Consider the following 14868-nt stretch of genomic DNA (forward strand, 5'->3'; position numbering starts at 1 on the left):
TTCCACAGTCAATGTTCAAACACAGGGAGGCAGTCTGTATGCTTGTAGATCCAGACCGTGACCCGGCTGTCTTCTCTGCTTAGCATTTGTCCCTTTACAAAGTTTAACTCTGTTTTTGATATACATCCTGAACAGATATCAAGCCAGCCAACGTGTTCATAACAGCCACAGGCGAGGTGAAGTTGGGGGACCTGGGATTAGGCCGCTTCTTCAGCTCTAAAACCACCGCAGCACACTCCTTAGGTAAAACACACGTTCATACAGAACATACATACAGTACATATAAATACATGTACAATATACTGTACATCAATGTTATGTTCATGCAAAAACAATGGACACAGCTCAGCTGTGTATTTTAGTGCTGATAGTAGATTCGTGTGTGACTGTGTCTGTCCCAGTGGGGACGCCGTACTACATGTCACCAGAGAGGATCCATGCGAACGGATACAATTTTAAGTCTGATATCTGGTCCCTGGGATGTCTTCTGTACGAGGTAAGCTCACAGTCACAGTCATTAACCTTTATTGACAGTAAAAGTGACATAAATGATGACTTCCTCCCCCTGCTAGTGGCCCCTGGAGGCTGCAAAGTTTATAGCATCCCAACATATACTGCGTTTTCTAGTCTTTCCCTGGACCAAACTGTTAGATGGACACAGGTATCCCTAATGGAGAACTCCAGCTGTTTCCTATTGGACGACTCAAAACCGTTTTTTAAGAAGAAAGATCAAACGTACAGCAGCAGAGGGAGACATCCTGCCAGTGCTTTGGACAGCTGTGGCACTCAGTGGACAAGCCGCTAAGATAAGATAAGAATCTTAATGAATGAAATTGCAGTGCTTCTTCGGCCAGTGCATGATAATAAATAAAAACAAATAACAATAAAAACAATAAAGTAAAGCAAGTAATATATAAAACATTAACAATTCATAGCGCATATACTCTTTATGAATTTAGGGAGCTGATGGCCCAGGGAAAGAAACTGTTTTTCTATCTGTCCTGATCCAGAGGGCAGGAGGTGGAACAGGGGCTGTCCTGGGTGTGAGGGGGCGGCAGTCATTGCCCTAGCTCTCCGGAGACACCGTATGCTGGCAATGTCTTCCAGCAAGGGAAGGGGACTGGCAGTGATATGTTGTGCTGTCTTCATGACCCTCTGCAGGTTTTTTCTGTCCGCCACATTACAGGTGGCGTACCAAGCCGTAATGCAGTAGATCCAGACACTCTCAATGGTGCTGTGGTAAAAGGCCACTAATGGTTTCTCCTCCACATGGTTCCAGGCCTTTTTTACCACCACGGATGTGTTGGCAGTCCAGGAGAGGGCCTGGTTTTACAGTATACTGTAACTGAAAACATGTCTTTTATTCTAGTTTCTTCAAAGTACCCCCACCTTTTGCTCTGATTACTGCTTTACTCACTCTTGGCATTCTTTTGATGAGCTTCCTGAGGAGTCTCAGGAAGGAAGTTGTTTTGGTGGAACATGCATACGTTCAGAAGTAGTTTTAGACGTCAACAGAAACCTCTGATTGGACAGATAGTCTAGCTAGCTGTCTGGATTTACCCTGCAGAGATCTGAGGACCAGGTAACCATAGTCCTCAGATTGGACAGATAGTCTAGCTAGCTGTCTGGATTTCCTTGCAGAGATCTGAGGACAGGTAACATAGTCCTAGATTGGACAGATAGTCTAGCTACTGTCTGGATTACCCTGCAGAGATCTGAGGACCAGGTAACCATAGTCCTCAGATTGGACAGATAGTCTAGCTAGCTGTCTGGATTTACCCTGCAGAGATCTGAGGACCAGGTAACCATAGTCCTCAGATTGGACAGATAGTCTAGCTAGCTGTCTGGATTTACCCTGCAGAGATCTGAGGACCAGGTAACCATAATCCTAGAACATTGTTGATATAGATAGGAGGAGTCAGACAAACCTATTAACTCTGAAGAGGAGTCGGAGTCTCCCTGTCCAGTACAGGGTCTAGTCTATGTGGGATTTAAGTTTGAGGGAATCTGACACAAAGATGTTTTTGCTTTGTAAGCACTTAACGACTAGGACAACTGGTTATTTTTGAGGAGAACACCTTCATTTAAGGAGAAAGAGCCTGATTGGACCCAATGGGTTGGAGTTTGTACAGATAGAGCGAGAGTCCTGACCGGGCCATGCAGCGGTGCAGCGGCCCCCGGTGCTACAGGCAGTACCCGGCATCCAATGGAGCCATCACAAACAGTCTTCCTTCATGTCTCAAACCTTGTCCTAATCAGGACAGAGTTGTTCTAGTGTGACTTTGGCATTGTGTTTGATTCCAGAGTTCACTGTCTCCCCATCACAACTCCTTCCTTCCTCCAGATGGCGGCGTTGCAGAGTCCATTTTATGGGGACAAGATGAACCTGCTGTCCCTCTGCCAGAAGATCGAGCAGTGTGATTACTCCCCCCTCCCAGCTGACCATTACTCTGACAAGGTAGAGAACACCAAACCAACCCCTGCCATGATTAACCTCAGCCTCGGGAACAACAAATGTACTATGAGTACAGATATTTACTCAACATATTAATGTATGGGAACATTAAAATTCTTTCTAAGTTGTTGTCAATGTTGTGTGTCATATTTTGTCATATTTCACAAATGCAATTGCTTGTTAAGCCCAGGTGAGTAAAAAGACTGAAAGCAGAGAAAACTGCCAGCCTTGCACGATTAAGAGTGAAATAATCCACCTTCCAATCAGCTCAAACAGTTTAAAGCTGGATTTAGGCTTCAGCGTTGAGTCGTTACCGTGGCTACGTGTAGATAGGGACCCTACGCAGCAGCCTGATGGAAATGTAACTAGAGGAATGAACTAAGGAATGAATGAATGAATGAAGGAATGAATGAAACAATTATTTCCCCCAGGATAATGTGCTGGACTAGAGCATCAATTAACACGTCCTTTAATAAAACTACAGCTCCGGGCTTTTTGATGAGGTTACAGAACCTTTTTGAAGGATGGACTTATTGAAACCTTTAATAGCACAAACAGAGAAGGACAGTGTGTTGAGAGATTGACTGACACATTGTTGGATCTGTTGACAATAAGACCAATGAAACTGATGAACCCCCTTTTCCCCAGCTGCGGGGCCTGGTCGGCATGTGCATCAACCCAGAGCCAGACCAGCGGCCGGACATCGTCTTCGTGCTGCAGGTCGCCAAACAGATGCACACGTGGACGTCCAGCACCTGAGCGCAATGTCTGCTCAGCCTGAGCTCGGCTCACACAAGACGCTTTGCCTTCCCCTCCTCTGGACAGGAGGAAGCCCTGCAAAGACATGCACTGCCACTAATCTCTGTCATGGACGATGAAGAGTTGTGTTGGTGCTGTAGCTCTCGTGGAAAGTGGAGCTTCATGTTTCAAGAGCTGAGGACGGAGAGCGGTGTCTCACTCTGACCACAGATCCTCTCTGCCCATTCATTCCACGCTCCGGCCCTGTGTCCGTGGGCCGGGGAGATTGAGAATCTGAATATCTAGCATTGATTATTGTAATCAAAATTGTTCTTTTACATTTTCAATTCAAGTCCATCGAGTAGAGAAGTACTAGTAGAGTACTGAATGAGAATGCAGTTTAACTCACTGTCATCTTGCAGGGGAGATCAGCCCCACAAACTGATGTGAACACAGAGACGACACAAACAGGTGGACAAGTGAAGACATGCAGGGCGGGGCTACAGGGACACAGAAGGGACACGCATGGCCAGCACAGAAACTAGACTAACAATAGACGGAATAATCTTAATCCAAGGTCTTCTCCCAACAGTTTTCCAGAGCTGTCAGCCACATGTCGTGGTCTTCTTTTGAGGAGGACTTGTCTTAGTCCTTCTCATGGAAGACTCAAACTGGGCCAACCTTTGGACTCTTAGCTCACTGTCTTGAATTTGTTATGATTTTTATAGCGCCTCAATACTTTTGCATATAAATTTCCGAGTTTTTTTCCCCTACCCCCAGTATAAATTAAGTTTGTCCAATGATTGATGAAGCAAGATTTCTTTGATTCCCAGTTTTGGAGGACTACTTTCTTAGCGAGTCAGCTAGAGAATTGAGCAGTAGTGTCCTGAATGTTATATATATATATATATATGTGTATATATATATATATATTAAAAAAACAGTAAACTGAAAAAGAAAATTGCAGAAAAAAATAATTGAAAAAAGTGGCAGGAAAATGATTAAGCGTCTTCCTTTGTTGTTGTAAGTAAAGGTGCTGACCTGGGGTCTTCTCGTAGTGTTACTTCCTGATTGAAGTGGTATCCATTAACCGTTGGTGTTTGGCCAGGTGGCTCATGTATTGGCCAATAAGATCACGTAGTGTCTTTTTGAATTGCATCAATGTGTCTTATGCAGAGAACTGTTCAGTGCATTTAAAAAGTTCCATTTGGACTTACACAGTGTGTACTAGGGTAGCCACCTGTCCCAGTTTTACCAGGATTGGGAAATGTATCCAGTCTCCTGGGACACTGAATGTCCCGGTTTTCACAAGGCTATGTGAATATGTATGTGTCCTATGCGCCTATGCGTCATCATCCCCCAGGGTAGCAAGCCTTTTCATCCCCATAACCATCAGAAAAATAAACACATAGTACATTCAAGATTGACAATCAGAGCTGTCAACATTTCCATTAACCGTTAGACCTATTATTATTATAATAGTATTAGACCTGCTCTCGCTGCCCCCTGCTGGCTTCTTGCCGTGTGTGTGTGTGTGTGTGTGTGTGTGTGTGGGTGTGTTGTTCTTTGGAGGGGGGGGTTTTTTTTGTTGTTTTTTTTTTGGGGGGGTCTGTGTGTGTGTTGTGTGTGTGTGTGTGTGTGTGTGTGTTCATGTTATTGTGTTGGTCAGATTTGTTTGGAGTGTATATTTAACTTTATAATTACAAGTAGTACCCTTATATGTATAATATATTGTAATTGTTACGTTAAGTAAATATGTAATATTACTTTTTAGGGTGACTTGTTACAATCTGTCTAGGGACTGCAGATGAACAATAACCCTGGCATGTTGACAGAAAGGTCCATTAATATGCACTGTCCCTGTATTGAATAAACAAATAAAGTAACAGTAACTATACTACACACAGTTTTTAAACTGTCTAGAGTGGAAAGGCAAATATATCACAGAGGACACGGTATGCACAAATACTGCACATTTTAAATATGGTTTTGGCCAACAATGCAGTTAGGTTTCAAGAAATAAAAAGATCATATCTTGAATTATGAAACCAAATTCAACATTAATGCTGTAGACCTGACGACCATCTGAAATATCCCCCAACGGCTCCTAGTGACCACGAAACACCGGTACGAGGTGCCGTTAGAGAGAAACTCCCGACTTTGCCTGACTATAGTCATGAAAACTATAGTCTTTAAACAGACCGCACCACTTTAAGATCGCTCGAACCAAACAGCAATCAACTCAAACACTTTTATTGTAAATGATGGAAAAACAGCATGCCACGTTAGGAACTCTGAGGGGAATCAGGAGATCCAATGTATTTAGGAGGTATCCATAGTGTGGACACTTTCCTCCACCAGCTCCAGGTTCAGCGGGGTCACCAGCTTCGTCAACACACCGGTGGTTCCTCTTTTGTACTTGTAGTCCCCAGTTCTACACACAGAGAGGAACAGGTTTCACTCAAACACATCAGAGAGAGAGAGAGAGAGAGAGAGAGAGAGAGAGAGAGAGGAGAGAGGAGAGAGAGAGAGAGAGCAGAGAGAGAGAGAGAGAGAGAGAGAGAGAGAGAGAGAGAGAGAGAGAGAGAGAGAGAGAGAGAGAGAGAGAGAGAGAGACATCACACGTCAGACCCAGCACAGCACCACAGCAGCCAGGAGTAAAACAAGTTGTTAGTAGTAAACTCAGATCCAGGCACACATCTGTACTCACAGCTGCATGGCTTCACGATCATTTACTCTTCAAGAAGAACAAGCAACAAGACAACACGTCATGCACCAGTTCACCACATCATTTAAATATGATCAGGAAATATAGATAGATCAATCAGATGATGCAGATGTGCCTTGAAGACACGATTGTGAAACTGAGTGTACACCTTTTAAATGTTACTTTATATTTTAACCTCGGCTCAGCTGCATTTAATAACCATAATCCTTTGTATGCTATAATAACTGAAAAATGAGATCAGACTTTATATGACATCACAGTAACATTGAACCACCCAGATGCATTGCTTAAATGGTTTTAGTACACTGGCTAATTTGTAACAGCTGACAGGAGACTTTTTCTAGTGCTTATTTATTTTTAATCACACCACATGTATTCAGACAGATTACTGCAGCAGTGTGTACTGAATGTTTGTGTGTAGGGGAGCAGACAGCTGGCAGAGTCTCTGCTGTCAACAATATGTCCACTATACACAATGGAGTGTAAGTCTCTCACACGCACGCACACACGCACGCACACACACGCACGCAGGTGTTTGCTCTTCTTCACACCAGGAATAGCATGTTAGGAACATGAATCTAAGATGCAGTAAAGACCAACAGAAGTGTGTACCTGACGCCCTTCTTGTTGGCCTGGTCGTGGGGCCGGATGTAGTCCACCTTCCCTTTGGTGATGACACTCAGGTCGATGTTGCTGCCAGAGCCCAGGTCGTTGAAGATTCCTGCAGCGATGGCGTCTCGCACCAGCTGCTTGGCCTCCTCCTCCTGGGAACAGAGCAGCGTGAGAAGCAGCCCACTGGGACAGGAGCTCACCTTGTTTCCCTGTGGGGGGGTACTCACCTCCATGTCAGGCTTGTAGCGGTCCTCGAACACCGCCATGGCAGCCAGGGAGCCAGAACCTTGAGGAAAGACAAGCAGCTTGACATGAGCCAGCGCTCAGCTCCGTAACAACACACTCCTACACACTAACTGTGCGTCCGACTCCAGCTGCTAAAGCTACAGGAAGTCATTCATTTTCAAAGGAAGCTTCTCTCAGCTGGAGCCAAGGAGGCTAATCTGTCGGCGTCGCGTTTTGAGCGTCAATCAGAAAGTAGACATTTTTCTACTTTATGGTAATGAGCTATGACGCGGTTCAGTGGCTAACACCTGCAACCAATCAGAATTTAGACGTCCTTCACGCAGGCTGATCCCAGAGAAACAGACGATGTAAACTCTGGGTCCTACCTAAACATTAGTTCTGAAGACAAGCTCATAATCACCGTTGCTAGGTTAGGTCATTGGGTTAGTCTGGATCACAGGGTTAGTCTGGATCACTAGGTTAGTCTTAGTCTGGATCACTGGGTTAGTCTTAGTCTGGATCACTGGGTTAGTCTGGATCACTGGGTTTTAGTCTGGCGTCTGCTGGATCACAAGGTTAGTCTGGAGTCAACTGAGTCCTTCACCCAAAAATGGTGACGTAGCTCTGATTTTAGTGTGTGTGTGTGTGTGTGTGTGTGTGTGTGTGTGGTGTGTGTGTGTGTGTGTGTGTGAGTGTGAGAGACTGACCCATGGTGACATAGGGCAGCTTGTCGGTGGAGCCGTGTGGGTAGATGCTGTACAGGTGAGGACCGTTACAGTCCACTCCCCCCAGGACTAGAGCAGCTCCGATGTAGCCTTGGTACTAGAGAGAGAGAGGAGAGAGGAGAGAAGAGAGAGAGAGAGAGAGGAGAGAGAGAGAGAGAGACGAGAGGGATGAGGGGAGAGAGGAGAGAGGAGGAGACAGGAGGGAGAGGAGAGAGGAGAGGGGAAGGGAGGAGAGAGAGAGAGAGGAGAGGAGAGAGGAGAGGGAGAGGGGAGAGGGGGAGAGAGAGAGAGAGAGAGAGAGAGAGAGAGAGAGAGAGCTTGTGACCGGGAGGTTGTCGGTTCAATCTCCAGAGCAACAGGATCAAATCAAATGGAAGGGGAAAGTGAAAGGCGGTGCTTGTCCCTCCCTAATTTCACCACTGTGGGGCAGCAGATCAGACTGGGGTTGTACTGGGCAGCTTCCAGGTATCATCAACCTCTCGTGAATAAATAAAAGCTTAAACAAATCAAATTTATTATTTTTGGACATTGTCCACAGTTTGAATGAGAAACATTTCTGAATATTATATGGAAATACAATTTACATCCCTGTGTGTATGTATACACATACATAAAGTACATACGTACATGTATACATACATATTTCTAACGGGCGTGTACCTGAAGAGCATCTGTTTGAGCATGCGGTTGGCGGTGGCCACGCGTGGCAGCCTGCCTGTGGAGAGCGCGTGCAGCTCCAGGTTGGACGAGATGATCTGAGTGGTCATCTCTGTGTCTGCAGCTGTTCCTGCTCCACAACAGCTGGACAACAACACGGTGACACAGCAATCTGTCAGCTTCATCACATCAAGCTCCAAAACTACAGAACTCTACAAATCACATATGGCTCAAAGCCTGACAGTGTGTAGCAATAGAAAGGTTAAAAACAGGTTGTACCACCCAACATGGTGCACGGAGCTCATGTAGCCTCTACATCTATAAGACATATCACCAAAGTTCATCTTGGCTCATTTGAACTCACGGCCAGGTCCCTGTCACTTACTAGATGTTGGGTGAAATGTAGTGGATCTTGGAGCAGTTCTTGTCAGCAACTATCATGCCCTCGGTGGCTCTGGTGTCGGCTCCGAGGACCACGCCATCCTTCCCAGGGACACGGGGACACAGACACACGGAGAGACACACACACACACGGACACAGAGACACACACACGGACACAGAGACACACAGAGGACACACAGAGACACACACACGGACACACACACGAGACACACGACACACGACACACACACACACACACACCACACACACACACACACACACACACACACACAACACACCACACACACACACACACACACACACCACACACACACACACAACACACACACACACACACACACACACACACACTTCTTTTAACTTACATCGACCGGCTGTGCCTTTCATGCTATTGCAAGGTAAAATAGAGCTGGGAAATATATCTATATCGAGATATGAGACTAGATATTGTCTTAGATTTTGGATATTGTAATATGGCATGAGTGTTGTCATTTCCTGGTTTTGTAGGCTGTATTACAGCAAAGTGATGTCATCTTACCAGACTGTTGTAGCTGTTCTATTATTTGCTTTTACCCACTTAGTCATTATATCCACATTACTGATGATTATTTATTAAGAAACTCATTGTGTAAATATTTTGTGAGAGCACCAAAAGTCAACACTAAATTTTGTTGCAGTATCGATAGAGGCATTTGAAATGATCGTGATATTTGATTTTCTCCATATTGCCCAGCCCTATGTTAAAATGTCTGCTGGTACCACAACACGCATCAGGAGAGACAGTAGAATGCAGCGGGGCACCAGCCAGGTGTTTTCATGAGTATTTTTGTGAAAAGACTGATAAAGGAGTTGTTGGATATGAAATGACAGTATCACTGTGTGTATTTACGCTGGCCAGTGTCAAGCAGGGGTATCAAACTCATTTTCACTATGAGCCAAACAGGAAAATGAAAACCACATCCAGGGTTCGACATGTATAGTTTGAGATGCTTTTATTGAGAGAAGTCAAATATCTTGTTGCATGTTGCTTTTTTGTAGCTTTATCTGACCCTACAAAAGTCAACAAAAAAAGTTAGTTAGCAAATCATGATCACAGTGATTACATTTTTAAAAAACAGGCTTCCACTTAACCAACTCCCAGCAACTGTTTCACAGCCGGAAAAGAAAACATTTCTGGGTCTCAAAGTTACCAAATATGCCAAATTCTGCTCAGAATTTTGCAAAATTCCAGTTAGAAAAACACTTTCCTGTTTTGGGGGGTTTGTCACACAACTAGATTAAATTGCCTGTAAACCTAAGTTGATTTGCGGGCTAGGGTTGGACGATGTCTCCTAAATTGGCAGCTGACGATGTTTCCAGTAAAACATAGCGATGGACGATTTTTGTAAAATGGCCCATATTTGAGCTCTATATAGTTGATTTCTCGCATAAAAAAATCTCTGAAGTGAATTTAGTAATGAAATAGCAGAAGAACAATGTATGAAGTTTCCAGTTGTTGGCTACAACAGCTGACATCACGATGGCTGATCTCCATCGTGATGCCGGTCCGCCATCCCTAACGCGGGCCGGGTTAGAAACCTGCGATGGACGGGGTGGGACACGTGCTGTAAACACACGGAGGCCTAGACTTACTTTAAGTGTTTGAATAATGATTTGCACCATGGGCTAATCGACAATCCACAAGAATGTAAATTAGACATGAGGACCTGCTCCTCTTTATGGTCATAACGCAACTGCATTGATTCATAATCTGTCTCAAGTCTGCTTTCTGTCACTCACCTTGAATACCACACCGCAGATGGTGGTTCCTGTTTTCCGAGCAGCAGGCATGCTGCATCCCACTTTGTTAGCCTCGCCTTCCAAAACAGCATTTCTGAAAATACATTTGATATAATAAAGCACCTATAAGTGGATCAGTGAGCCCGAGGCCCCAGTCAGCTCTTTCTGTCGAGTCACTGTTGTTCACTTAGAAGAAAGGCTTCCCTTCTTCCCGGGAAAACTATTTGCCAAATATATTTGTAGGAACATTTCTGGGCATTTTTCATAAGTATAATCACACATGTGCCGTATGGTTTGTATGCTGTCACCTGAACAACAACAGCGTTGTATTATGATAGATAGATAGATATTTATTGATCCCCAAAAATGGGAAATTACAGTGTTACAGCAGCACACAAACTATACATACATTTCATAGACATGAAATAACAAAATATAAGAATAAAATATAAGAAAAAATATTTAAATATATACAAGATGGGAAAAACAAAATGTGCCAGTACGCTAAAACATAAATGAACCAATCGGGCCGGTTGCCCTTATTGTAATATGGGGGTGTCTCAGAGTCTCATCTACCCCCCAGGGATGACGTGTTGAAGAGCTTTATTGCCTGTGGTAGGAATGATTTCCTGTATGCATTATTATGCCAAAAGTTCACATGAACAAAAGCAAATTCTGTAGCTGACATGTAACATTAAAGGTTTTATTCATGAATTTAAACCCTACATTAATACTATTCAGCAGCCTTAAAGACTCTAAATATGTAGCTAGCTAAGTGTTAAGGTACCTGAGCTGCCGAACTGACTGTATACTTTATTAACCCCTTAACATTTCCCACAGTCTTGTAGCTGTAGCTATAGCTAGCTTCAGTTAACTGGTAGCATGTCAGTGCGGCGATGGACTAGTTACCGGTCCCGTTCCAGGTCAACGTCCTGGAGCGTTAGCTAGCCCCGTAACGTTCCCCACGTTGGGCCGGACTACCGCTGTGTAGCCGGCTACGACAGAGATGAACTATCCTCCTCCTTCATTGTAACACCCGTAGCGTCTGCTGTTAAACGTAGAGTTAAGAGCCAGGTGGAGCTCGACGGTAACGGTAACGGGGGAAAAGCCTGAGTCATGGTGAGCAAGTCAACATGAGCTAGCATCACTGAGAGAACCGTGTCAAACATGGCGACTCTACACAACATCTCCACACAAGAAGTAGCAGCTTATTCAACTCATTCATGCACTTCATATAATCACAGAAAAGCGTTCACCTCTTGCAGTTTTCGAAACTGAAACCCCCGACCGGCGCCTGGCTCATTACTAATGTCGCCATCTTGGTGAATTACAGCTTAGCTAGTGTTTCCGGGAAGTAAAGGAAACGGCTCTTCTTCTTCTTCGTCTTATTCTTCTTTTGCTTCTTCTTCGTCTTCTTCTTCAGAGTTTTACGGCAGTTGGCCTCCCATTTGTTGCCTTCCTGCCTCCTACTGGTATTAACCGTCAGCTGATTTTAAAAGCAATGAAATATGTCCACCCTCGACTATCAAGCACATCCTATGATTACCCATAGACCGTATATTATTGATTAATATTAACGGTCTATGTGATTACCACTGGTTCTAACCGTAGACCGTTAGTCTGTACAGTCCATGGTCCTAACTCTGTAGCCCTTCTATCTTGTGCCATGTATCTCACACGTCACACTGACTGCACAGCCCAGTGTATGTGTTCCTGTTATAAAAAGTGTCCTGTTCAATCTGCTGTGACCAATTCTTAATTTGCTGATATATTGACCCCACTGTTTTTGACTAACCCTACTTTATTTTGTATTGCATGTGACTCCCTTTTCCCGCACTATCCATATATTGTTGCCACTGTTTGGATATTTCCCTCCATACTTTGCTTTTCCCCTCCGACTTTGAAAATGTAATTTTCTTTCTTTTCTTGACCGCCTTCTATGCTAATTGATTCAGTCTCTCCTGTGCAGGTCCCCACATGACCACTATGGCTTTACCCTGATTGGTGAGCCGTGTATTAATAAACACTATTTCATAGAAGGTCTTGATGATTTCTGGTGGATCCTGCTTTGATACTTGACAGTGCTGACACTAAGCCGCTACAGATGAGTAGTTTACGTGTTTTAATTTTTTTTTCTCGCAAATTATTTAAATGAATGAAAGACATTTTCTTAAAGTATTAAATAAATTTGGACTTGGCTGTATTGATGCATAAACTCTATAATTCTCTGATAATTCCCTGTACTCTTTACTCTTTTTCTTACAAATCACTTTGCAATAAAGCAACGCACATTTTAACATACTACAGTATATTTCAACAGGTTCCCTTAATTCATTTACTTCAATGCACTACGAGATAATATATAGATATTTTCTTTATTTTTCCCTTTCTGTACGTTAACTGTCCTAGAAAATCAGATGCTAGGTCCCAACAGAAGGCCGGTTCTGGCCTGTAACGCTGTGTATTTAATCATGATGGTCTGTCCTTGAACAGGATGGATGCCAACTCCATGCCAGCTGGATGTCAAGGTCGACTGGGGAATGGGCTCTGGCGAGGTGGACAAGATCAGATATAACGCCTCCACAACAAGATGAGTGCATTATGTTGATTAAGCCTTTTATTAAAGCCGAGTGGGCAAAACAGGTGGTTGGAGGTGTATCGCTGGATCTGACTCACTGATAACAAAGATTTCATGTGCTCAGACTTTAGCCTGCAGGAAATGTGTCTGTTTTTTCATCAAACACTTCCTTCCATATTCCATACAGTATCTTGGATTAAATAAATAGCTTCATGTATCACATTAGGTATATTCTCAGGGATGTGTTATGATCAATATGAGTTTATTTCCAAAAACTAAAGTTATTTTTTGTTGTTACACCTATCAACCTTAGCATGAGTAACCCCCAGACCTTCATTTAAAACTCTACTCAATAACCCAAAGGTTTCAATAATACAACACACGTCAAGCTGAATTGGAGAGGAAATCATACACTGGACATGTAATGTAATAATAGCACCCTCATAAAAGACCAACTCATTCTCCCCCCCAGCGCGCCATAAGTCTGGCACAGGGGGGCAACAAGTCTACCATATCTACATAGATATAGTGAGGATATGCTGTGTGTTTGCAGCTTGTTTTTCTTTCTGTAGTTAAAAGAGATGTTATAGAGAGTTAACTCCCACAGAAACCTGAACAAGACAAAGAAACAAACATATGAACAGAAGACTGACGTCTGACATGGATCATGGGAGCTACCAGTTGGAAATGGTCCCGATAGCCATCTGTTTGTACTGTAAGGGAGGGTTTTGACAGTGCTTCTTGGCACAACGTATTTCTGGAGTCTAACACTGTAAATGGGCCAGTAGTGGTGGTCATAGCCCATTCCTCACTGGTTGAAAGCCACATGGAGGGTACTCATGTTTGTTTGACACCTATTGTGAGTGAGAAACCTTGTGTGGTCCCAAAGAGCCGAGCTTCGAAGAAAGAACACCCCGGGGGGGGGTTACAGTCTGTGTGGTGACACATGCTTTGTGCTGCTGGCTTGGCTGACACCTTTTCCCTATAGGCTACCTGAGGTGCTCCCAGTTTTCTCAGGAAGCCCTTCTATCACAGCAAGAAAAGAATCCCTGTGGAGCTCCATAAAGGCAAACAGCTGCTAGTGCTAAGGACATGAAAGACAAAGCTGAACGTTCCTTTCTCCAAGAAGCAGTCTTGTTAAGGAAATGGCATCCTCGTGATCGTCCTGCAGAGGATCCTAATACACCGGTATGACTCATATTGTGTTGCCTGAGAGTTTCAAAAAGGAATTCCTACGTTACGAAGCATCCATGGCTGGTCATTTAGGCATCCAGAAAACTCAAGAGTAAAGATCGGGGCGTGACAAATAAACATGAAACTGTGAAATATTGGCATTTCACAAATATTTCACATCAAAACTATTCATACCGGCAACGATGCAAATTTGCACAGTTTTCAATAAAACTTTTGAACATTGGCGCCAGTGCATGCACCATGTCGCTGGGTCAGTTTGAGTTCCTTACTTATTTTAACCTCACCCCTGCTGTTTTTTTTTTGCCTAAACCCTAACCACATAGTTCTGTTGGAAATCAACACAACAATCATCAACAGAAATCATTGTGGAAATCCATTAATTAGTTTAAAAGTGTTTTGTGTCATCACGGTCGTGAAGGATGTCATATTTTCTTGAGGTCCTGAATGCAAAATGCTCTAAAAGAAATAATGTGTCTGAATGGTGATGGCTGTATGAACAATACGTAAAGAAAATGTTATATTGTATCGTCTGTGATTTGGTACTTTATGAAACAATACACAAACAAAATGTTGTTTGCATGTGTATAGCTAAAGAACCTCTATGGGACACAGAGATGAATTTTTAGATATTCTAATTCTAATATTGTGATATCTACATATAGTGGCTTGTTATGAGCAGCTTGCAGGACAAAACAAAGAAGGAAGATGCATGCCAAACTTGAAGTTAACAAACTCAGATTTATTAAAGTAAATTGCAAGCGTTAGAACAATGGG

At 43.5% G+C, this 14868-nt stretch overlaps 2 protein-coding genes across 7 annotated transcripts in view; one reads left to right on the top strand and one right to left on the bottom strand.

Moving 5' to 3' along the window:
- nek6 (NIMA-related kinase 6) overlaps positions 1-4739 on the top strand; it is a 15451-nt gene extending 10712 nt beyond the window's left edge. For 3 of the 5 annotated variants that reach the window (XM_032511923.1, XM_032511924.1, XM_032511926.1), the window contains exons 8-11: positions 136-243; positions 402-496; positions 2345-2458; positions 3104-4737. In XM_032511923.1, coding sequence (XP_032367814.1) covers positions 136-243; positions 402-496; positions 2345-2458; positions 3104-3214 — 428 coding nt within the window. In that variant the 3' untranslated portion in view covers positions 3215-4737. Of the gene's footprint in view, positions 1-135; positions 244-401; positions 497-2344; positions 2459-3103 lie in introns of all 5 variants that reach the window. The other 2 variants (XM_032511925.1, XM_032511927.1) reach the window with 2 other exon arrangements.
- Positions 4740-5430: 691 nt separating this feature from the next.
- On the bottom strand, positions 5431-11849 carry psmb7 (proteasome 20S subunit beta 7). Of its 2 annotated transcripts, XM_032511928.1 has the most exons (9): positions 11579-11849; positions 10323-10416; positions 8526-8623; positions 8144-8284; positions 7466-7581; positions 6761-6819; positions 6534-6685; positions 5904-5930; positions 5431-5627 (listed from the first exon to the last, which is right to left on the bottom strand). In XM_032511928.1, the coding sequence occupies exons 1-9, from the start codon at positions 11638-11640 to the stop codon at positions 5516-5518; spliced, it is 861 nt and encodes a 286-aa protein (XP_032367819.1). In that variant the 5' UTR covers positions 11641-11849; the 3' UTR covers positions 5431-5515. The 2 variants fall into 2 exon arrangements, with proteins under 2 accessions (XP_032367819.1, XP_032367820.1); XM_032511929.1 differs by lacking the exon at positions 5904-5930.
- Positions 11850-14868: the final 3019 nt, after the last annotated feature.

This window comes from Etheostoma spectabile, unplaced genomic scaffold (genome assembly GCF_008692095.1).
Source record: "Etheostoma spectabile isolate EspeVRDwgs_2016 unplaced genomic scaffold, UIUC_Espe_1.0 scaffold546, whole genome shotgun sequence".
Lineage (NCBI taxonomy): Eukaryota > Metazoa > Chordata > Actinopteri > Perciformes > Percidae > Etheostoma > Etheostoma spectabile.